Here is a 24,868-nt window from a genome sequence, read left to right as displayed (position 1 = left end):
TTATGTTTACTTAGGTTGATCCTACCTCTGCCCCATCTAGTAGTCTTACCTGATCCTGCAATGAAGCCTAAAGCAGAACATGTTACACTGCATTCATTTCCTTAGGAAACATACTGACCTAAACACAACGGTCTGTTTTTCCCCATCAGTGTCTTTATACCTTTTCACGCACCGCACCCTCTGAACAGAAAGTCCTCCCTGAGTTGCTTCTCTAGGCCTTTCTCAACATGTTTTGAAATAGGCTAAGGGACAACTCTAAGCTAATTCAGGATGGTGAAAAAAGGTATTCAAAATAAAGAGCCAAAGACTTTTTACAAGAAAAGCAGCAGCAACACAAATTGAGAAATGCTATCCTGTACCCAATTGTGAATATTTATGCTTCTCATATTCTTTATTTGGATCAATGAATAGAAAACCTGGAGAAGTCAAATCTGTAGTGATAGTACTCCAGTCACCTGGCCATGGAAAAGCCACAGGAAATATGTATGGGTAACTTAGCTGCTAAAGAGCCACGCACATGTATACAGCTATATAATGACATTTCCCTCTCCTGTCCTTGACACTTTTTCCTTGTACTGGAAATGCTGTTTAATACATACAAACATATTACATGAATAAGCAGAAGCAACAGAGAGGCATTTGCATAGAAAGATATACCGCTGGAGGTAGTGAAAATAAAGGAAAGGTAACACATTTAAGAGGGAAGGGCAATCCTTTAAAACAAAATACAGCATCTGTCCTGACCCCAAAAGAGGATATAGATGGGCAAAATGGTGAACTTCTATCTGTTATGAAATTGTATTAGAATTGGTTATGTGGGTTTGGGAATAAACACTTAATTTAACTTCCATCTACATTTCTATGCATTCATTATCCTATTATAGAAGTACAAAATCCCCTGTTACAGTGAGAAAAGGGTACTAAAAGTGACATCAAACTCCACAGGCTTCCAGTATCAGCTTATTCTCAGTTATACTAGTGTCTTTCTTCAATGAAGATGCCCTGGAGGTGCCCCGGTGTAACTGAGAAGAGAATTTGGCCCATTAACTGTATTTGGGATCCTTGTAATTTGACAATGAAGAATAAAGTTATTCGGGATTTATACCAATTTAATGGAGCAGAATTTGGTCCAATATACATAATTAGCACCAAGGAACATTGGGTACATAGGCCTCTCTGCTATGACAAATACTGTTGGGTACTGCTTCTCCAATATCTAACTAAAATTTGTCATGTTGATCAATCCCATAACATTTTACATCCCAAAACATCTGACATTTACTTTTATTGGAAGTTTTGAAAAAAAGAAAAAAAAAAGATTTGTTTTCATAAATGACATGACAATCACAGAAGCTATTTAAAATTAATGTTAAATAGTTTTTAAAAGCAACTAAATGCTTTTTTTATATAGGGAAAACTTCTACCAAAGGCTTATTTTCTCTGGAGTGTGGTAACAACTTGATTTAAAAATAATTTTAAAAATTATACTTTAGCTCCTGAGATGAACATGAGAAGTTTCAGGCCAGAAGCAGTCTTTGCACGATATTTAAGGGATGCAAAAAAGCAACAAAAATCAGGCTTCATTAATCTGTAGATACTTATATAGGTCTCATTAAGCATTTAGACCCAGATCCTCAAAGATATTAAGGTGCCTAACTCAATGAGATTTAGGCATCAAAATAATCTTTGAGGATCTTGGCCATAGAGTCTCACAAAAAACAAGGGCACCTTGCCATTGACTTCAATGGGCACAGGAAAAGGCTTGTATTTGTCAAGGAAATGCCAGCATTCCAAAGGCTCCTTACAGTCAAGACAAAACCCAAACTGCAGTAGAAAGAGGAAAAGTAGGACATAAAGTTTTATTCTGAAATGATCTCTGGCCACAACAATAAACTGTAACAAATATGCACTAAAACAGTCTTACTCCTGTCATCAGCTGTACAATACATACAGTATCATAAAACTGGCCACTAGGATTAAAATCCACTACAACATATTTAATGTTAAGTGGCGACAGCAGCATCTCACAGAGAATTATACAAACATATATACACAATCCACATTCAATCATTTTTCACATGTTTTCAGTACACACAGTTGCAGCATATTACAGTCACGTGTCTAAGTCGTTGCTCAATACAAACTCAAGCTACTGCTTAGACATAATTGAAGCAGTTGAGCTGAGTAATTACAATTTGTAGCAGAGATGTACAAGCCCCTACAAACAATAATTCACAAATGCTTTTTTATTTAAATGCTACCGCAGCATCAAGTTGGGCAATATTAAAATCTTTACTGACAGCAAGAATTTTTTTTTAAAAAAAGTTCCCCTACTTACCAGAAAAATTCTTCATGGTGAAAAAAAAGTTACAAAAATGGAGAGCATCAAATAATGCACACACTTGCCTAAAGATTCAAATATAGCCCAATGCTACGTATGTCTAAAGTGTTCTAACATTCTTATGGAGTCCTTTATCACTCCAAACCACCCACCAAGTTAAAAGTGGCTTAAGTGCCTTGCACCCAAATTGTAAAAATCCCTGGCCACCTTTACTAGAGCCAGGCACATATAAAAGGAATGCACTTTGGTTCATACCAAATGCCCTGGGATTAAATCACACTATAAAATTAAACAGTTTGAGGTAAATTTTTACAAATACAGCTGATTTCTGTCTACTGTTACCATAACAAAAACATATTAAAAAAATCAGTCCGATGTTAAGATATAACTAACCATGAAGTGCCATCTTTAACCCCTTAAGCAACTTAGAAGTTACTACAAAAACAGAATATTTTATCCAACATAGTATGATTGCCTTATGTGTTCTATTAAGGCCTTGAAAATGTAAAGGATGTTATAAGATAGGCAAAGTATTTAAAAATAGATTTCATCCTTATTATCTAGTATTCAAAGGGTTAAAGAGGCAAAGATGCCTGCCCTACAACATGGCATTTATAACAAAAGGCACATTGTTAACATCAAGAGCACAATTTAAACTCTGTTGTTAATCTACACATCTTGCATCACACTGTTGTTCCAACACATTTAAGTGGTAATGAACACTCCGGTGGTGCAAGAAACTGAGCCAAATGAGACTGCAACCAAAGACAAGACACTATGCTATTACTAAATCTGAAAATAGCTCAGCCGTCTCTAGACAATGGTAACATGTGAGACTAAGCACTGTTTCCAAGCCACTTCTATCGGCCTAATTATCAGCCCTTATCAAACCACATCAATGCAAGAGGCAATATCATCTTCTTGTTTCCCCCTTTTATATTTATAAATAAGCTACAATAACAAGAACTATATCACTAAAATCCATAATATAGCTGCTCTTTCATATGTAGAGGAAGTTTACTGTATTTGGGTTCAAAAATAGCTCCGCACACTATATTTTGGCTTAAAAGTTTCCGGTAGCTTTATGAATAAAAATGATCACAAATGCTTTATTGGCATTTAAAAATCAGTTATATGAAAAAGAAAACAGGGTTTTAGCCCATTTCTGACCCATGAAATTATGTATATTTTCACCTTAAATTTTTTAAATTGAAGTCCTATGTTTTAACTCTTGCTGATTTCTTAATGAGCTGGCTGCGGGGAGAGATCCTAGGTGCTTAATTGGTTTATTTTACATGTAAATAAATGTTTTTCCAGACCTATAAATTACCTTTTGTACATCACCAAATATTTAGGTTCCAGAAGTCACTGTTGCTTACTTGTATTACATTTCATATTTAACATGATTCCATACATGTTTATATATTGCACTTCAATATATTGTATAAAATTGTGTACATTTAACACTTTCTAAATAATTTAATTTAACCAGAGTCAGGAACTATCATTTTAAAAATACAGTAAGAAAATTAGTTTATCAATCCTCAATAAAGACCTTCCTTCTCCAGAATTAATTTTTAGGATTTTCTTCTGAGCTTTTGGCAAATGGTTGTATCATATGTTGTCCTGAGAATAGTGTTATTTCTTTTCCATCCCTGCCCCCAGAGTTATAAGTTAAATAAAACTTATGTTACTTTCTTTTTAAGTGAAAATGCTGAATGAGTATGAATGAGAACTTAACCGGAAACTTTCTTGGCCTCTCTGGGGACCATGCTTTAAGTCTTTTAAATAACTTTACAAGTAATTTAATTAATATAAACATAAGAACATTATTAAAGTTTTATGCAACCCACCCAAACCTTTCATGTACTGATATCTGCAAATCCTTCTTGATTATGTTTTATTTTTAAAAAAATTCTTTTCATGTATTTCATACATAGTCATTGTCATGACCATGGTCATTGCTTGTGATATAATACTGATATTAACAAACTGGTATTAGTGAAAACTTACTACATGGGTGATCAATCTGATCCCTAACTCTATAGAGATCACTCCTTGAAAAAGACAATCTTCCTTCCGTGACTTAAAAAAAAAAACCCACACGAATACAAATCTATGTAAAGCTCTACTGTTCCTTCAAAGTTCTCTTCAGCTACCATGCTAACCATTAATTCATACCACTTATCTTCTCCTTAATGTTTTTTCCCCTTTAGAGATGTAGTGCATCAGCTTACTTCACTGATTAAGTTAATGTCTTCCAAGCATTCTATTGAGGAAACAATTAACACTTGCAGCTGCTTACAATTAATAATCTTTAGGTAATAACTTGTCTAGTGTCTTGTTTGCTAAAAATGAATAGTTATCTAGAAGATGCAAAATGACATTGGCCCTTGAACAGTGATCTGATCTGAAGTTAAAATGTGCCAAAGAATTTGTCCATCAGACAGATTAGCTGAAAAAAAAAAGGTCTATGAAATCTGTGTTGCGTGAACAGTCTGGAAGGTACAGCACGAGCACAGTCAGCTCTGAATGTGTGATGCAGGGATGCCTAGCTGCACTTAAGCGCCAAGAGAAGAAAACAGGAGAGAAAAAAGGAAACCAAACATAAATATAGGTTATACACCTAAACTTCTGTGCAAAACATTTTGTTTTATATTACTTCATCTTTAGAAAGTAACTCATCTGTCATGTTAAGTTTTAGAGAAACACATATTCCCACCTTCATTTTATCCTCCCGCTGTATGCTTATCTGTCTCTTGTACACATAGAATGAATCCCAATAGGGTAATTTTAGTTATGGACTTTTTTTTTCATTTTTAGCTATATTTGAACATTTGTTTTAATCATTACTTTTTTTTCTTTTAAAAAGTCTATAGGACACAGATGTGTCATTGTTACAAAATATCATTTCTTCCAAGCTACCATATGGAAAATTACAACTTGTTATGGCTCCAGTTCTGCAAACAAACTCTTCCATGGATACTTGGCTGTACTCAAATGAGCAGACCCATGTAAGGCTAAGGCTACAATGTAGCCTTCTTCCAGAAAAGCTTATGCAAATGAAGCACGGCGTGGAATATTGCCATGCTTCATTTGCATATTTAATTAGCAGCCACTTTTGTGCAAGAGGCTTTTGCTTCCTGCAGGAAGAAAGGCTTTTGCGGAAGAGGGGGCTTTTGCGCAAAAAAGAGCCATCTACACAGCTCCTTTTTGCAGAAAAGCCTCTTGCGCAAAAGCAGCTGCTAATTATTCATGCAAATGAAGCGTGGTGATATTCCACGCCATGCTTCATTTGCATAAGCTTTTCTAGAAGAAGGCTAGTGTAGCCGTAGCCTAAGGGTTTTGCAGGATCAGGACCTACATCTGCAATGAATTCTGAGATGAAAGAGTATTGCAAATTTACCCCAAGGAAAAATGAATATGAGCTATGGGGAAAAAATGGTTAAAACCTTTGACACCAAGCTGTAATGCATGACAGTTGTGTTGTAACCAGTGGCCTGCCACTGATGTTTATTACTGTACCACACTGATTACAGTAAGGCTAATTGTACTTTAGAAAACAAACACTTTTAAAAAGAAGTATAAAAACTTAAAGCATTGTCCCCCTATTGTTATAAAAAAAATCAACATTTCTTACATTTAAAATGAGTGCTGAAAAGATACAAATGAATAAAGTTATTGAGCAAATAAAAAAAATCTGAGCTACTTTTTCCTATGAATAAGGCTCAGCAATGTACAATTTCTTGTATGACCAGCATTGGGTTATTCAAACTCAGCTAACGAGTTTTGGCAACACTGTTCTCTGCTGAATATTCCCATTGGCATCTGTCATCTGTGCCAAATTAGTCCTCAGTTTTGAAGCTGAGGTTGACGTTGGAGGTAACTTGGAAGTTGACATTATAGCACCAGTGCTTTCTGTTAATCGCTTTGCCGATGTCTTTTCTCCAGTTGGAGGCTTTGGCAAACGTCTCCTAAGCCAGGGATGCCGTAAAGCCTGGCTGGGTGTCATGCGTATAGCAGGATCCCATTCTAAACACTGTTTTAAGAAGTCAAGGAAGAGGGGATCATCACATCCCTTTAACGCGTTCCCCCACTCTCTGCTCTCTGGTGGGCCACGCAATTTTCCCCTGCGGGAGCGGCCACCATTAAGTATTACAGAACCGTCAGACAATGTGGTGATGGTACAATAACGGGGATAACCTTTAGAGCTCACAAAATTTTTGGCTCTTTTTGACGAATCTAGTAGTTTTTGGGCAGGCATGCCCAGTAGCTCTATCATACAGGCCAGTTGGTCCCCTTCATCTTCTCCAGGTAAGAGTGGGTAACCTGTTAAAAGCTCTGCTAGAATGCAGCCCAGGCTCCACATATCAATAGGCATCCCATAACGAGCACCAAGGATCACTTCTGGAGCACGGTAGAAACGTGACTGAATGTAAGTGTAGACTCGTTGATGCTCATAACAACTAGAGCCAAAATCAATTACTTTAATACCACTTCTACCCTGTTGCTTCAACAGAATGTTCTCAGGCTTAAGGTCACAGTGAATGATTCTATTTTTGTGCAACGCATCTAAGCACTGCAAAATCGAGTGGGCAAACTTCCGAACTAGTGGCAGGCTGAAGCCCTGAAATTTGTTTTTCTTTATTAGCTCATAAAGGTTCATGCTCAGCAACTCAAATGTCATGCAGATATGGTTGCGGAATGTAAAGTTTTCCAGCATGTGAATAACATTCATGTTGTTATCCTTATCCTGCTTCCTTAGATGCTCCAGAATTCTAATTTCTTCTGCCGCTTGGCGGTGGAACCGTTTTTCATTTCTTACCATTTTTAACGCCACATGTTGATGGGTCTTGTGATCATAAGCCTTGACAACTTGCCCAAAACTTCCTTTCCCTATAACCTTGAGGACTTCATACCTGTATGCAATATGATCATGGGGTACTTGCACATAAGACCCCTGGTCATCATCATAACCGCAATTATTTGGACCTCCAAGCACACCTTGCCGCTTCTTTGCATTTGGACCCAAAAAGAATATTTCAGGGTAACTGAAAATTTCATGGTGCTCAAAGGCTGATAGTTTTTGCATGTATTGCTTCATTGCTTGTTCTGGTGTCATAAAAGAGGCTTTCAGCTTCCCTGTTCCGTCCGTTAATTTTAAAGAACTGGAGCTCCCTTGTTGTCTATGAGCACTGTCTATCTGCCTGTCCTGCACCACTGACAATCCAGATTTGCTTACTGCTGCAAGCCCATTTGGTTGTGTTGTCAGAACTGTCCTCTTGTTGCTATTATCTTCAAACAGCTGTTGAACCTGAATCTGTCCGTGGCTACCAACATGCAGATGTTCATTCATTGTGTGCTTACTGCCTCCAACCTAAAATTAAAAACAATATTTTTCCAGTTAGAACATTTTGTTTTATGCTTTTTTAAATGTTTCAAAATTTCTTCTGATATTCCCCACCATGCCCAATTCACTTCAATTAACCATTTTTCTAAAGCTGCTTATAGCTACGTTAAAAACATGACCAATAGCCCCATGATATCTTAAGTTATTGGTTGGATTTTAAAGATCTTCTTGTCTCGTCTTCTTCTACACTTTCCACACTGTCATAATCATTTAAATAAGAGGTTTGCAACAAGGCAAACAAGGGTATGGTACTATGATGGACTAATAATTTCCCCAGGGGAATCTGCAAGGCAACAGCCCAATAATATCAAAAATATGCTTGAGGGAAATTAAACTTGACTCTATAGAATACAAAATAGCAGTTTCAGTTTTGCTAGAGATTCACATTGCCTGCAGGAACTTGTACTGATAAGGCACATTTAGTTCCACCTCCTCTACAAATTCTTACAAATCAGGATTTTAGCTCCTTCCAAAATTTGCTGTGGGACAAAAGCTGTCACATACTAGCGTAAGCCACAGAAAATGTGTTTTGACACTATAAAAGAAAAAAAATCTGGTTATTACAAAAGTGCAAGAGACTGAGTGTTACATGTATTGATTTGATAGCCGCAGTTCTGCAATGCATTTAAGTTAACAGGGCTTAAAAGCACATGCTTAAGCCCACCACTGAACTGAGCCCTATATTTGTATTACAACAGCACCTATCAGGAATGAGTGATGGACACTCTACAAACACTAAACAAACAAACAAACAAATTCCTGCCTCAAAGAGCACACAAATCAAAACCTATTTTGCACTCCTGTAATGATCTGAATAATGGCAATTTGTAAGGAGAAACAAGAAATATATAAGCAAACCTTTGCTTCTAACACTGATTTCTTTGTAATTCCTCATTTGCTGTATGTGGAGGATAGTTAGCCTTGTAAAAAGGACCTTAAATAATCTGTAAATACATTAATTACAAGCTGTAAATTAAAATGATTAAAATTAAAAATAACTTTTTGTAACTTTACAACTCAAATTATCTTTAATATAACTCAACTGAAGTCAATGGAGGAATAAATTTGAGTCTTAGAAGGTAACAAAACTAATTAATTAAAGTTAAAGTAACAAAAATGTAGTCAATGGAGTTAAACCCAGGATGAACATGGTTCCAAGAACTTGATTTTTGAACAGTCCCAATGACTTCAAGTGAAGTTGAAGATTCTTAGAATTTCTGAGAAACAGGCCTTAAGAATCTAAATGTTACTTCTTCATTTCTACCTGTAATGAACTTGGGTTATAATGACCTGGGGTCTGATTTTTTTACATTAATTTCTTGGGAAAACTTGCAAGGATAAAATAATGAAAGCTAAGGCTATGCAACTCTAATTTAAGATTCATTTACAAATATGGGTCTAAATCATTAACACAACTCTATTAATCTTTGAAGTTAATTTCATTACTTCAGTATCAAGATAAGGGCTGTGAATGACAGCTCACTGCTTAATTTTAAAAAATGATTCAAACCAGAATATAGACTGCCACTCTGATATTACTCCTGTGGGACATAAACAAAATAAAGGTGCCATCTTTGGTTAGTTTTTTGTTAACATGCTAGACAAAGATTACTGGACGAATGTCTTGATGATAAAAACTTGTCAAAAACAAACTGACAGTTTTTACCAATAACAGATTCTAAGGCTGCGTCTAGACTGGCATGATTTTCGGCAAATGCTTTTAACGGAAAAGTATTTCCGTTAAAAGCATTTGCAGAAAAGAGCGTCTAGATTGGCACGGACGCTTTTGTGCAAAAGCACTTTTTACAGAAAAGCGTCCGTGCTAATCTAGATGCGGTTTTGCGCAAGAAAGCCCCGATCGCCATTTGCGCAAGAGGGCTTTTTCCCGAACAGGAGCAGCATAGTATTTGCGCAAGAACACTGACAATCTTACATTAGATCGTCAGTGTTCTTGCGCAAATTCAAGCGGCCAGTCTAGACGCAGCCTAAAAGTTGAACAGAAAAGAAAGATGGTTTTGCAGTTAAAGCACTGGTTTGGGACTTTGGAGATCTCTCAACTATACCACACATTTTTTTAAATCTCTTTGTCTCTCAATTCCCCATCTGCAAAATAGGAAGGAAACACTTCATTTTTTTCTACTCTTTGACTGCTTGTCTATTCAAAGTGTAATTCAGAGTGTAAACTGTCTTATACCATGTGTCTGTGTGGTACACCAATTGTCAAAATGGCACACCAAATGTGGTATGCCATTTTGTCAACTGGTGCACTATAATGCTTCCTTCTTTCTGCTTGGTCTTACACAAATGTGTGAGAAAGAATGGAGATATACCTAATCTAATAGAGCTGGAAGGCACTTTGAGAGGTCATTGAGTCCAGTCCCCTGCCCTTACAGCAGGACAAAGTACCATACCTGACAGATTTGCCACAGATCCCTAAATGGTCCCCTCAAGGATTGAGCTCATAACCTTTGCTCTAGCAGGTCAGTGGCCAAACTACTGAGCTATCCCTCCCCTGTAGAAGTCTCCTATCATCTCACCACTTGACTTAATGGCATCAAAAATAATACCAAACCATTCACCAAAGATGCACTGATGTCAGACAGGAGGATCAGGCCAGTAGACTTTCATCTGAACCTTCTCCTGGTCTTGCAAGCAGAAGAACATTATTAAAAGTCCAGTAAAATGAAATTCAGAAAAGACTAGAGTACACTTGATTTCAGGCCAGTGGGAGAGATCTAGGTTGGATATTAGGAAAAACTATTTCACTAGGAGGGTGGTGAAGCACTGGAATGGGTTACCTAGGGAGATGGTGGAATCTCCATCCCTAGAGGTTTTTAAGTCTCCGTTTGACAAAGCTCTGGCTGGGTTGCTTTAGTTGGGATTGGTCCTGCCTTGGACAGGGGGCTGGACTTGATGATCTCCTGAGGTCTCTTCCAGCTCTATGATTCTAATCAAATCTCACTGATCTTAAATGAAGTCTGACAACACACTGGCATCATTCGGGAGTTTGTATCATTCAAGCATAATGGAGAGATAGAGATACTTAAACTAACTGCTTCTCTTGCTTGAAGTCTCAGAAACACTGAATTAAACCCCCAAGAAGTCTTAACTATCCTGTGACCCCTCAGGGCAACTCCTCCAGGTCAAGTGTGAAGAATACTGGTGTGGCACGGACTGCAAAGTTGCTGTGCTCCTGAGTGTGCTATACCAGTGTTTCTCAACCCTGGTGGTACCCTTAGGGGTACATGAGAAAAGTCTGGGGGGGGGGTACATCAACACAAGTGAAATTTGGCAAAAAATGTCCGGGATTTTGCCCTGCAAAGGGTATCGGGGAGGGGGCGGTGGCACGCGCCCGTCAGATTGAATGTTTGGAGCTGCGCGCCCAGACATTAACAGCCGCTCTGTGCACACGCCCCAGCGCTGGTGGGATAAGTGCGTGGTTGCAGTGGTGGCGGCTCTGGTGAGACCCAGGGCAGTTCCAAGTTGGGGGACGGGTTTGGGAGGGGAGGAAAAATAAAATCACTTCCACGGCTGCCTCTCCTAGTTCATTTCCTTTCCGGCAGCCTCCTGAGGGTGCTCCAGTGGGGAGGGCGGCTGAACCTGGAGACATGCATTACCCCCACCCCCGCCAGAAGCTCAGTACAACGCATCCCCATCGCCCTTCCCCAGAACGCTGCGGAGCGGAGCTAAAAGGCGGTGAAGTGCCACAATAAGCTGTGCTCCAAAGAACCCTCCCACATCAGTGGCATAGTGAGGGGGGGAGGGAGCAGTTGCCCCTGAGCACAACGTTAGGGAGGCGCTGGGCTAGTGTGGGAGCGCACAGCCCCATACAGCAAGCCCAGCACTGGTGCGCCTCTTGCTCTCTGCAGACAAGCCACTGAGGCAGGGTCAGATAAAGGAGCGGGCACTTCAAAGGTAGGGTTACCATACATCCAGTGCCTGGCTCTGGGGGAGGGGGAGGGCATTGAGTTAGAGCTGGGGGTACTTATAATTTTTTTAAAGGGGTACTTTATAAAAAAAGGTTGAGAAACACTGTGCTATACTACTGGTGGGTGAAGAGAGGACTTCAGTCCACAGAGCTGTCAGTAAGCATATTTCAGAAGCTTCAAATCACACAGAAGTGGTTTGGGGATTTTTTTGGTTTTGGGAGAGGACTAAGGGGAAGGCTTCAGTATATATAGAATTAAAACACTGGGTAAATAAGAATCATGTAAAAATGTGGTGTTTGTGTAATGTAACCCAAACACCAAGAAATTTGAGAAGTTAAGGTTTCTTCTGTAACATTAATTCAAGCACATTTTAAGATACACATTAATAACAAAAATTGGAACATACTTAATTCAAGAGTACAAAATACTGTTTATGAACAATGAGACTGAAATGGTGAAGAAAACGTCTCTTTCAGAATTTTTATCAGCACTCGGTGCCACAATCTAAACTTGAATTGACTTTAGTTTTTAAATTTGATTCTCCTGGTTTTAAGGACTAGTTGGCATCTGCATTTTACAGCACTGTAGGTTTCACTAGAGGATGTACCTTTCTTGAACTGAAGTTATTTGTCTTATACTGGGAGTTAAAAAACAAATCTATTTATCCACTCAGCAATTGCAAGTAGGAATTGTTTACTAATGTACATAGCTTCAGATGAGTTTTCCAAATCTTAAACAATATAATTCTGCCTTCTTGAGCCTTTAGACAGTTTCAGTGTGTGTCCTGCTGCACATAGGTTTTCCAAGCAGAAGAATAAAACTGGCAAGACAGCTCAGCAGGCTCTACTGTAAGCTGAGCACTTGGGCAGCTGCCCAGCAGAGACTCCAATGCCCACCAGCTGATTAGCAGAGTGAACAAAGCTGGCAGCAGCCACCAGCATGTGTTTCTACAGGTGGTACACAGCCTCATATGCCTTGGTGCCCATAACAAAATTTATCCTGCACATGAGTGGAAAAAATTAAGAGTGAATACTGCTGGGGTTTTTTATTGCATCTCACTAGATTCTAGATAGCACTAGACCAGTTGTTCAGTGTCACACAGCTGCTTTTTGAGACTGTAAGTACAGAAGCAGAGGTAAGTACTAGAAAGTTATTTACAGAGAAAGAGGGCTCAAAAGTAACTTGCAGCCCACTCTCCTGCTCCTACAGCACCAAGTAGTTCTGGGGTGAATGAGAACTCTTTCTCCCAAGCAACAACCTGAAGGGAGTTCAGATTTATCAGGCCCCTGCTAACCAGATATGAAAGATAGTACCTCCCTCTCCCACACACAATCCAGGGATAGTATTTCATAGAAATCATAGCACTCTTCTTCCAACCAGTTTCGAGGGGCAGAGATTGAACTCTCAGCAGGGTTTTGCTCAATCTCTGCCTACCAGGTCTGAACAGTAGGTGTTGGATTTTTTTTTTCAAGATCAGGCTTGTAGAACTTCCAAACTTTCTCAGTGAGGCTTGTACGTTCCATGAACCACTCTTAATGGGCCTGTAGAGCTATAAATGTCTATGCACTTCCTAGTGCAGCAGTGAACAGCTTGTTGCATTCACAATCCTTTGATCTGACAGTGTAAGCCTGAGAGGTTTATAAACCCTTCCTGCTTCTGTAGAGGAGTTTGTAAACTCCTGTAACCAAGCAGCTACAGAGCGATACAGGATGAAGTTTAATAAGGACAAATGCAAAGTACTCCACTTAGGAAGGAACAATCAGTTTCACAAATACAGAATGGGAAGTTACTGTCTAGGAAGGAGCACTGCAGAAAAGGATCTAGGATCTAGTGGACCACAAACTGAATATGAGTCAACAGTGTGATGCTGTTGCAAAAAAAGCAAACATGATTCCGGGATGCATTAACAGGAGTGCTGTGAGCAAGACATAAGAAGTCATTCTTCCGCTCTTCTCTGTGCTGATTAGGCCTCAATTGGAGTATTGTGTCCAGTTCTGGGCACCATATTTCAAGAAAGACCTGGAGAAACTGGAGAAGATCCAGAGAAGAGCAACAAAAATGATTAAAGGTCTAAAAAATATGACCTATGAGGGAAGACTGAAAGAACTGGGCTTGTTTAGTTTGGAAAAGAGAAGACTAAGAGGGCACATGATAGCAGTTTTCAAGTATCTAAAAAAGTGTTACAAGCAGGAGGGAGAAAATTGGTTCTTTTTGACCTCTGATGATAAGACAAGGAGCAATGGGCTTAAATTGCAGCAGGGGAGGTTTAGGTTAAACATCAGGACAAACTTCCTGTCAGGGTGGTTAAGCATGGGAATAAACTGCCTAAGGGGATTGTGGAACCTCTGTCACTGGTGATATTTAAGAGCAGGTTAGACAGACAGCTGTCAGAGATGGTCCTGCTGTGAGGGCAGGGGACTGGTCTGGATGACTGCTCTGGTCCCTTACAGTTCTATGATTCTATGATACATCTGCATAGACCTGTGCAGCATATATCACTGAACAGGATGTTTTCCTAACTACATTTTCAAAGCCGTAACTTATTTTATAGGTCATTTCTTCTCACAATTATCACTAAAACTTATCAATAGATCAGGTCTGACACCGAAAAATTCCTCTGCTAGAGTTCTTTGGGAATATAAATTATAAAAGAGAGAGAAAAAATAAAAATAAAAATGTTTTCTCTTTATTATTTCATAATTGTAAATTAGCTGCAGCAAAACTTTATTTGTTCATTTTATGGAAATAGGTAGGACAGGATACAAAATACGCACATATCCTCTTCAACTAAAGACCCATACTGGAAAAATTCGGACTAAAATAAATATATGTTACAGAAATGTATCAGTGTGTGCAGACTAGGGGCTCCAAGGCAAGCTGTTCTACAACCACAACTATATTACAGGTTACACCTCCCTAAACCGGGACTCTCTAGACCAGATGTTCCCAGGCCAGAAAGCCCTGCTGGCAGGGAGTCAGGCAGCAAGAGAGCTGGCTGCAGGGACCCCTTGGGAGCCCGGCAGGGCTAGCGGCAGCCCGGCAGGGGAGCTGGGACCGCACACGCAGGGGGACCGGCAAGGGAAGTGGGGTTGAACGGCAGCCCAGCAGGGGAGACAGGGTCATGTGGCAGCCCGGCAGGGGACCGGAGCTGTGCATGCCGGGGAGCTGGAGCTGAAACTGGGGCTGTGTGGCAGCCTAATAGGAGAGCCGGATCCAGGGTCACAACAGTGCAGCTGGGGACCTGGCTGTGGCCAGGGCCGCACAGCATCTCAACAAGCTGGGACCATTCTTAAACAGCCCAGCTGGGGCCATTAGCAGGGTGACCAGCCAAAGCCGAAAGCAGAGCCAGCACAGACTAGAAAGCCGGCAGTAGGGGACCTCCCCTGGTCTGATAAATTCCATCATTCGGGACCAGTCAGGTCCTGAGGGTGCTGGACCAGGGAGATCAAACCTGTAGTTGTAAATACAGGTTGTACCTCTCTAGTCTGTCACCTTCGGGACTGATTGGTGCCGAACCAGAGAATTTGCCTAAACACGAGAGGTCAGTATTGTCTAGCAGCATTACCAACACTTCCAGGGCTTACTGGGTTCTTAGAAGACTTTTAGGGGTAAATTAGAGCTAAATAACAGCACAGAACACTGAGAGCCAGGACTAGTGGCTGTAAACAAACTTTATAGGACCGTGTGAAACTTGACCACATCCATGATAAGTGGACATCCAGCTAACTAAAATCATGCTCGACCACAGATGTTGCTAGGCCAGAGCATGCCAGAGAAGAGAGATTCAACCTGCACTTCCAAATTATAAATTGTCTCCGGTGTTCCAAAACCAAATGGGACTGATAAGCAATCGCTTTTATATGTGTAGACAAAAGCCAGTCAATACATAAATCTATTGTTATACTGCCTAATGCTGTAGGATCAAGTATAAACCTTATCCTTGATTGTACAGCAATGAGCAATACAGAAAATCCTAAAATAGATTTATGTATTAACTGGGAAATCGTTAAACTATTATGTACAATGAATGAATTCCACAAAAAACCCAAACAACAGTTTATGTTGTCATCAGAACCCTACAATGAATCATATTAAAGAAGCAATATGATGGGCTGACAAAAGCTCTGATTGTAGAGCTATGCAGTAGAACCAGGATTTGTCAGTCTGATGTTATAAAAATATGTGGGGGGAAAACATTTTGTAAAAGCAATAAAATGCTTCTAGAAAGATGGTTACACAAAATACTCTACTCTCTAGGATAGGTTAAGGCATTTGGCTTTCAGCCTTATTGCCCATAACATGCAAGCGGCATATGGGTATCAGGTGTAGCACACTTCATTGCTTATTTAGCTGCCTGCATGTATGTATGAATGCCCTTTTTTATAGATGGATTCAAGTGTATTTGTGCTTCATAAAGTCTAAAAATACCTCACTAGCCAACAGAGATTGGACCTCCCTGGTCTGGGCACCCTCAAGGCCAGGACAAGGGAGTTTTCTGGATTAGGGAAGGTCTGGAAGAGGGGCACTAGCCTCCTCTGCTGGGCTCTCCTCCCTAGCCTTCTGACCCGGCAAGCTGCAGCAGCCTTGCCAGAGCTCCCAGCGCTGTGAGCTGGGGCAGCCCTGCCGGAGCTCCCAGCAACCCCGATGACCTCACACCACCCCACCACCTTGTCAGAGCTCCCAGCAGCCACGCTGCCTTCTCTGCCCCACTGGCTGTGAGCTCTGGTGTCCCCCGGACTCCGCTGCCCTGCTCCGCACCAAGCCACCAGCAACCTCTACGGCTGGGGCTCTCTAGTCTCACAACCATTTGTGTTGCTGGATCAAAGTCCCAGACCACAGAGATTCAACCTGTATTATACAGTGTAGTGCATTATTTACATGGTTTTGATTATTATCATGTGTTTTACAGAAGACAAATTCTAAAAAGACAAACTCCCTGCCCTGAAGAGCTTGGACTCAATATTAAATATTTAAAGTTTCCATAGCATGGACCACATCTTAATAAAGAGACTGTCTTACCAATGCCTTTTCTGTCACTCATTACTGTAGAGACAGGTCTACTCAAACTCACTTAACATCTTTGTCGCAATGAGAGCAGCTGATTACATGGAAAAGTAACACTAGGAAAACAATGTATTTTCAGCTGTCTTACTGAGAGGTAGCAATTAAAAACAAGGAGAACTAGCAGCATGTGACCAATCAGCTCTTTGTGGACCAGTTTGGGAACCTTTATTATACTGTAATTTAAGATAAATGTTAGGATTATGAGTTGAGGCACAAAAATAGGGCATAGATGGAAGATGGTCCATCTAACTACAAGAAAGCTATAGGGAAATTTTAGGAGGCTCATGCAGGAGAAAAATGTGTCTTGATGCATTTCAGAAGGAAGGTCAATCCAGTCTGAGGCACTGGGAGAAGGAGACTAAAGTCCTGTCTATCCTATGCAGTGGATCGACGCTGCAGCAATCGATTGACTGTCTGTCAATTTATCATGTTTGCTTAAATGCAATGAATTGATCTCCAAGCGCACTGCTGTCGACACTTATTCCCCTCCAAGACAAGAAGAATAGCTGGCATCAATGGGAGAATATCCCCCGCTGACCTGACTGCACACAAGACACCATGGTGAGTATGTCGACTCTGAAGAAGATGGATGATGCCAGTAAGTGTAGATCAGGGGTGGGCAATAATTTTTAAAAAGGGGCCACATCAGAAATTTCTGAAGTGGACCCGGGCCACCCCAGAAGGGGTGGGGTCTCAGGTGGAAGGGGCAGGACCAGGAGAATTCTCATGCCCCCCTGCTCCCAAGACCCTGATTGGCCTGGGGGTGGGGGAGTACATGAAGTCTTTAAAATAGCTGGCAGTTCCCTCTAGGTACCGCAGTGGGAGGAGATTTTGTGCACTCCCCCCACTCCTAGGCCCTGATTGGCTTGAGGGCGGCGGGGGAGGGAGGGAGAGTGTGCGAAGTCTCTCGCCTCCTGCTCCCACCCTGCCCAGGGCACATGGTGGCTAGAGAGAAACACAGGCTGTTTTACAACAGCTAGCGTTTCTCTCTAGCCATCACGCGCCCTTGGCGGGGAGAAGGAGACTACACGCACTCCCTCATCCCCAGGTCTTCAGAGTATGTTGACTCTGAAGTAGATGGATGATGCCAGTAATTGTAGATCAGGGGTGGGGCAGGGGCAGGGTGGCCTCAGGCCGGATCCAGTCCATGAAGGCCCCTTAGCCCACCCCGTTGCAGATAAAGCTTCCGAATTGCAATAATACAAAAGAAGCTGGCAGAGTGGACGGGGGCTGCTGCCACGAAGTAGCCTCTGTCTGCGGTGGGCCCAGGCTGGCTGTGGACAGAGGCTGCTCCGTGGGATGCAAAGCAGCCTCTGTCTGTGAGGAGCACGGACCCCTGGCAGACATAGGCTGCTTTGCGGCAGCCTCTCCTGCCCCCGCCATCTGTGCTGCTGCCTCTAAGGGTGTGTCTAGACTACATGGCTCCATCGATGGAGCCTTGCAGATTAGACAGATCGGCAAAGGGAAATGAAACCGCGATTTAAATAATCGCGGCTTCATTTAAATTTACATGGCTGCCGCGCTGAGCCGACAAATAGCTGATCAGCTGTTTGTCGGCTCAGCGCACTAGTCTGGACGCTCCGCGCCGACCTGAAAGCCTTTTATCGACATCCCCGTTATGCCTCGTAGGATGAGGTTTACCGGGGATGTCGATAAAAGGCTTTCATTTCGACAGGGGAGCGTCCAGACTAGCGCGCTGAGCCGACAAACAGCCGATGAGCTGTTTGTCAGCTCAGCACGGCAGCCATGTAAATTTAAATGAAGCCGCGATGATTTAAATCGCAGCTTCATTTCCCTTTGCCAAACAAACAAATCTACATGACTCCGTCGATGGAGCCATGTAGTTTAGACGTACCCTAATAGAGGCAGCAGCGCGGGGTGGCAAGAGGTGGCACTGTGGAGCCAGTGCTGGTGGGAACTGGCTTCTAAGCTGGCTCCCTCCCAGCACCGGCTCTTGTCTCTCTCCCACTTCCTCTGTAAGACGCAGCAACAGGGGAGCAGGAAGGTACACGGAACGGGCATGCAATGGGAGCCTGCTTAAAAGCCAGCTCCCCACGCATATTGTCTCCAGCCTGCCCCCCCTTATCCTCCGTGCTGTGGGGGTGAGGGGACAGGCAGATTCAGTGCTCATGGGGAGCCAGCTTTTAAGCCAGCTTCTCATAGGCACCAGCTCCTATTCCCCCAACCTTACTGCCTCTGATACAGAGACAGCGGGGGGAGGGGAAGATGCATGTAGTTCACAAGATTAACCAATAAGATTAAATTTATCAATTAATCAGGTAGTCGTCTACAGGATGACATCCCTGTTACCCAGGCAAAGTGTGCAGAGGGATTTAAGCATCTGTAAATGACAATAGCTTTGTTGGTCAATTGTCAGTGTGATTAAAGCCTGGCCCATGTCCACACTATGGGGGAAGGTCAGCATCAGGTACATAATTCCAGCTATGTAAAATACGTAGCTGGAGTCAACATACATTAAGCCAAGCTTCTCCGTCGTCCTCACAGAGAGAAGTTGATGGGAGAAACATTTTTGTTGACTTTCCTTACTTCTCGTGAGGAGTAGAAGTACCAGCACTGATGGGGGGGGGGGGGGGACTCTGCATTCAATTTAGTGGGTCTTTATCCCTAAATCGAATAAGAGGATCACCACTGTGCTGATCTTCCTGCAAGTGGAGATATGCCCTTAAAACTACTTAACTCCCTCCTGTACAAGATTAGAATGACAATGGATCTCTTCCCTTTCAGAATTAAATGCAAAACTCATTCCCTTCCTCTTTAAGTTCTTCATGTACACAACATACTAGGGATGTTAATTATCGGTTAACTGAATAGCCAATTAACCTCATGAGTTCTTATCGGTTACTTGATTATTCTATAGTCCCCAGGGATGGGGCTGGCAGTCAGTGGACTCCAGCTTCACTCCTGAGGAGCCTGCTGCCACTCCACGCTGCTGCCTCTCTATCAGAGGCAGCAGCATGGGGTGCCAGGTAGGAGCTGGTCTGCGAGGGAAGCCAGTTTAAAATCGGCTCCCCTCATGGACCAGCTGCCTGTCGCCCCACGCTGCTGCCTCAGATAAAGAGGCAGCATTGCAGGATGGCAGCTGCCCTTGTCTAGAGAGGGGCAGAGCTCCAAGATATGGCGTGAGCCAGAACCGAGCCGGGCTGCCTGCCCACCCAGCTCCTAATACACTTTAAATACAGAGCCACAGCGAGGGTAGGTCCTAGACCTGGCATGAGCCAGGACTGAACCGGGCTGCTGGCTAGCCTGCTAAAAAATGTACTGGCAAGGTGGAGGGGGGGAAAATGTGTGTAGTCTATAGCATTAACCTATAAGCTTTTGCTTATTGGTTAATCGACTACACTATTACATCCCTACAGCATACTCAGAACCTGTAAACTAGCCAAGCTATTTTTTCCTGCTGTCTGGGAAGGCAAAAGGGAGAGATTGTTATTTTTATTTTTAGTTACTTGGGAAGCACTCAGATGATATGGCGATAAGGGCCATTTAAGCATATGGAGAGACGTTGGGGAAACAGTTCAGACAGAAAGATGAGAAGTTTCTTTTTAAACACAGGTCGCTATGGACGCACTAGGATGTAACATTAAAGGGATTTTAGTCAGTCAGTGTTAACCAAGGTCACTGGGACTGAGTTTCTAAAATGATAATATAATGGACATATCCAAATGGTTTTTACAGTTATAACCCGCTATTTTAATGTCACATCTGATTCTTCCTATAAAAAGTTATGTTAGCATCTTCTATTAACCACAAATTAACAACCTACAAAATTCAGAAAAACATCCTGCAATATTTCTAAGAGAGTACTCAAGAGTAAATGTGTTGTGTGTGGTAGAACATATGTTCCAAAAGCATCAGATTCTAACAATCAGAAGTTAGAGGGACCTGAGAGCTAACAATACCAGTGCTTATCCAACCTTATGCATTAAAAACAAAAACAAAAACAAAAAACAGATTGGGAGTCTGTATTGTCAAGATTATGTCCCAACTCTGTGAGTAGAGCTATGCAAGTCAGTCTCTATGGGTATGCCAAGACTGTGAGGATCTATCGGAAAAAGATATGCAAAATGCTCTCCACATTCCGGCTGTGTCTAGACTGCATCCCTTTTCCGTAAAAGGGATGCAAATTAGACACATCGCAATTGCAAATGAAGCGGGGATTTAAATCCCCCCCGCTTCATTTGCATAAACATGGCTGCCGCTTTTTTCCGGCTCGGGGCTTTGCCGGAAAAAAGCGCCAGTCTAGACGGGGATCTTTTGGAAAATAAAGCCTTTTCCGAACGATCCCTTATTCCTTTTTTTAAGAGGAAAAAAAGGAAAAAAGGAATAAGGGATCTTTCGGAAAAGGCTTTATTTTCCAAAAGATCCCCGTCTAGACTGGCGCTTTTTTCCGGCAAAGCCCCGAGCCGGAAAAAAGCGGCAGCCATGTTTATGCAAATGAAGCGGGGGGGGAGGGATTTAAATCCCCGCTTCATTTGCAATTGCGATGTGTCTAATTTGCATCCCTTTTACGGAAAAGGGATGCAGTCTAGACACAGCCAGAGTGTATAGTTTTCTGATACTTTTGTCAGAAGAGGCTTTTCCAAAATTTGGCCTGTCTAGACTGGGCCAAATTTCGGAAAAAAAACCCTTTTTCAAAAGCCCCCTTCTTCCTCGTGGAACAAGGACTTTGGGGCTTCCGAAAGAGTGCGTTTGCTCTTCCGCAAAAAGAAAGTGGAAGAGCAAACGTGTTCCCTGGATGCAGTGGAAATTTTTCAGGATTAGCTGTATCCATGCAGATCTCCAATTAAGTCCAGGGTGTTCTTCAAGAATGGACCCACGCATCTGCACGCTCACTGCTTAAGATTTTTGTTATTGCCTTATGTTCTGCTCTTAATAGAAACATTTTAAAACTGCTGCTAATTCCTTTTTAATTCAACCACCACCTCGACTCATTCACATAAGTGTAACTCAGAACAAAATTTGGCACTTGTATCTGTGGACACGTACTGTATGGCACATATATAGTGATGTTGATTTTGAGTATGCAGCTGCAATTTGTACACTATCATATCAGTATTTCTAGTGCAACCTAAATGCATAATTTAGTTTAAAAAAGGCCTATTCTTTTAAAAGCAAATGGATAATGCTTTTAACACAAAGCATAGAAAGTCAGTGCCACAGTAATATCCAAATGCAGAGTTCCACCTTCCATCAGCCCATAATCACATTACAGTTGAAAGCTATGCCATATGGTTACCAAGATAGCATGTGAATATCCAATGAAGTAATCATTAGCGCAAAGAAAAATATTCTCACTATGCTTCTTAAATAATATATTTTTCACCGTTTAAAATCTGTGCTATAAAAATTGAGATATTTAGAGCTAATATATAATCATATAGACCTGCCCCATCCACTCAGTCACAGACTGAGGATATGCCCTCTCTCATCCATAAATAGTGGCACACTTGTGAATTTCCATTCCTCTGGGATTAGCTAGGACTGGAAGATAATGTGAGATACCACAGACCTGAAAAATAAAAATCCCCTTCAGGTCAAGCAGCACATGCTTCCTTAGTGCAATGCTGCAGCAAAAATATCAGTCTTTCATCCACTTACTGTCCCTGAATACAGTAATAGTTGTTACCTTGGGAAAGAGCTATCAGCCTGAGCTAATCAAACAAATGAGAAAAGAACAGCTTTTATTTTCCATTGTAGCAAAGGCCACTCGCTAATGACAGTGACTAACTTCATTTTCAAAACAATGTCAATTCATATGAACACAGGTACCAGCAGTGTGGCCTTCCATGCAAATCTGGAAGGTGTAAGTTGTCACTGAAAATCAGACAGTAAAACAGACGGGGGGGGGGGGGAATTTGCAGCTTCTCAATGGAATCACAAGGTGCCAGCTTCAAAACTAGTCATGCCACATTTAATCAGAGCCTTCAAAATGAACTGAGCAGTGTTTATGTATTGTTCATTTTACAGATAACAGCCTGGCTAACCTACCGCATCTCCCCAAGCCTGAGCCCTTCACACAGGACTCATGGGGGTCCTATCTCAACCATGCCAACTTCAGGTGACTCAAAAAAGCGCCTTCCTCCCCCCTTACTATGCCTGTTGAAAGCAGGCTGGGAATAGGAATAATGAGACACGATCAGACAGGCAGGGTAATTAATAGGCATCCTACCAGTCTCATTCACAGCTCCCTGGCAGACGGGCTGGCTGGCAGCCTGACTGCACCTAGCACATTCATTTCTATTAATACGGGAGGGGGGCGGCTGGTGGGAGGTGGTTGCATTTGGAGAATGAACATGCTCCGGGGCTGGAGGGGGAGTGTTTTTGCCCCGCTCAGGGTCACTGCAAATGGATCAAGCCAGCCGTTTGCCCCCTGCCCCCTCCATTCCCGGCTCTCACCGTGTGGGCGGCGTTGCTCGACCTAAGCGGCGGCAAGGCGATGGGTGACGGCGGGCCGGTCCCAGCTCCCGTCCGGGATCCCCCGGCTCCGATGCCCGGGGAAGACTGCAGCTGGCGGCCACTCTCACCTGCCCTGCCTGCCGAGGAAGGGAGAGCAGACGGTGAGCGGGCAGAGGGGCTCGTGGACAGCGCCAAGGCCGGGAGCAAGTCGCCTCCTGCCGCCGCCTGGCTCCGTGGTGCAGCCGCGCCGAGCGGCCCGCAAACGTGGCACGGCGGCGGGGAGCCGGCAGGGTCAGGATCGGGCCCCGCGCGGTGCGCGGCGCTTGTCAGCCGCCTTGCCCACCCCGCCGGGCAGCGCAGCCCGGATCGGCGCCGCCCGCGCGGTCTGGCCGCGACGCCCCCCGCAGCCCATCGGCTCCCCGCCGCCACATCCCCCCTCCCGCTGCGGGCCGGGCTCCGAGCAGCCCCCGGGCGGGGAGGCGGCGCTGCCCGGCGCCGGGCTTCGCTCCCTGCCGCGGCCGGGTCATTGTTCCGCCGCGCCGGCAGGGCAGCGGGCTGAGCCCGCCCCCGGCTGCCCAGCAAAGGCCGCGCTGCCCGGCTCGCTCCTTACCCGCCGGGTAGGCAGCTCCCGCAGCCGCCGCGCTGGCCGAGGCTTTCCGGGCTAACATGGCCGCTGGAGAGGAGGCAGAGGGAAAGGCATGTCAGGGCTGCTCCGCTCCGCTCCTCCGCGGCCTCTCCGGGCGGCGGCGGCGGCGCCTGCCTGCCTCCTCCGAGCGGCTCCCCCCCGGCCCCCGCGCCGCGGCATCCCCCCGGCCCCGGGCCGCCGGACAGAGCGCAGCCCCGCTAGCCTCCTCCTCCTGCAGCAGCGCCGCCGCCGCCCCGGCCCAGGCACATCCCCCCGCCCCTCCCGGCGCCGGGCTCCCCGGTCCCCTGGCAGAGAGCGGGGCACGGCGGCCGGCCAGAACCCTCCTCCCCCCGCACACACAGCAACACAGCTCCAGAGGGGCAATCTCCGCCCCCAGCCGCTTCCACTCCCCGCCCCCAGCCCCCGCCTCTCTCCCCGCCTGGCCCCCAACCCCGAGCGACACTTTCACTTTCAGAAGCTAAAAGCCCCGGGCACGCCCCGAAATTCCCAGCAACCCCAAAGGGGAATCTCTCCCCGCCCCCTTTGCTCCCCAAGGGCCTGGGCTGGGCGGCGGCGGTGACCGTCTCCTGCCTCCTTGCCTGTCTGTGCAGGCTTCCCCTGGGGGGGGAAGCAGAGCTCCAGTGAGCTGCATGCAAGATGCTGCTGTCTGCAGCTCGCCGTGCAAAACTTAGCTCCCCTTCCCCGTGGCCACAGGCTCCCTGGCTGGGGCAAGAAAGGAAAGGGGAAAGGTATGTAAAGGCTCCCTCCCTGCCTCTTCTGTGCCTGGCAGTGATGGAAAGGAGTCCCGGTTCCAAAGAAATAACATCCTCCTCCCTCTCCTCACATGCCTGGCTGAGGGCAGACAATTCAGTGACACAAAGGGTGACAGCTACAAAATATCCCCCTTCCTTCCCACCCCCAGCAAAAAAAATCAGTTGCCCTTAGATGGTGAGCAGAACTTGCAAGGGTGGGGGACCTAAGGCCTGGGGTCCCTGGCTTGCCTGGATCCAGCCGGCCCCAAGGTTCAGAACTCCCTCCCAAGCATCTGGTAGTCTATGCTGGTGTTCCAGTCCCATGCCCCT

The 24,868-nt window shown here is 43.9% G+C and overlaps 1 protein-coding gene across 3 annotated transcripts; it reads right to left on the bottom strand.

Moving 5' to 3' along the window:
- Nucleotides 1–1,840: 1,840 nt before the first annotated feature.
- On the bottom strand, nucleotides 1,841–24,128 carry DYRK2 (dual specificity tyrosine phosphorylation regulated kinase 2). 3 transcript variants are annotated; one of them, XM_075931376.1, is made up of 3 exons: nucleotides 23,772–24,126; nucleotides 23,162–23,298; nucleotides 1,841–7,718 (listed from the first exon to the last, which is right to left on the bottom strand). In XM_075931376.1, the coding sequence occupies exons 1-3, from the start codon at nucleotides 23,827–23,829 to the stop codon at nucleotides 6,117–6,119; spliced, it is 1,797 nt and encodes a 598-aa protein (XP_075787491.1). In that variant the 5' UTR covers nucleotides 23,830–24,126; the 3' UTR covers nucleotides 1,841–6,116. The 3 variants fall into 3 exon arrangements, with proteins under 3 accessions (XP_075787491.1, XP_075787496.1, XP_025039678.1); XM_075931381.1 differs by lacking the exon at nucleotides 23,162–23,298 and having other exon boundaries at nucleotides 23,772–24,128; XM_025183893.2 differs by lacking the exons at nucleotides 23,162–23,298; nucleotides 23,772–24,126 and adding an exon at nucleotides 8,610–9,628.
- Nucleotides 24,129–24,868: the final 740 nt, after the last annotated feature.

This window comes from Pelodiscus sinensis, chromosome 1 (genome assembly GCF_049634645.1).
Source record: "Pelodiscus sinensis isolate JC-2024 chromosome 1, ASM4963464v1, whole genome shotgun sequence".
NCBI classification, from domain to species: Eukaryota; Metazoa; Chordata; order Testudines; family Trionychidae; genus Pelodiscus; species Pelodiscus sinensis.
The sequence above is the reverse complement of the archived record's forward strand: the minus strand, read 5'-3'. Positions and strand labels throughout refer to the sequence as shown.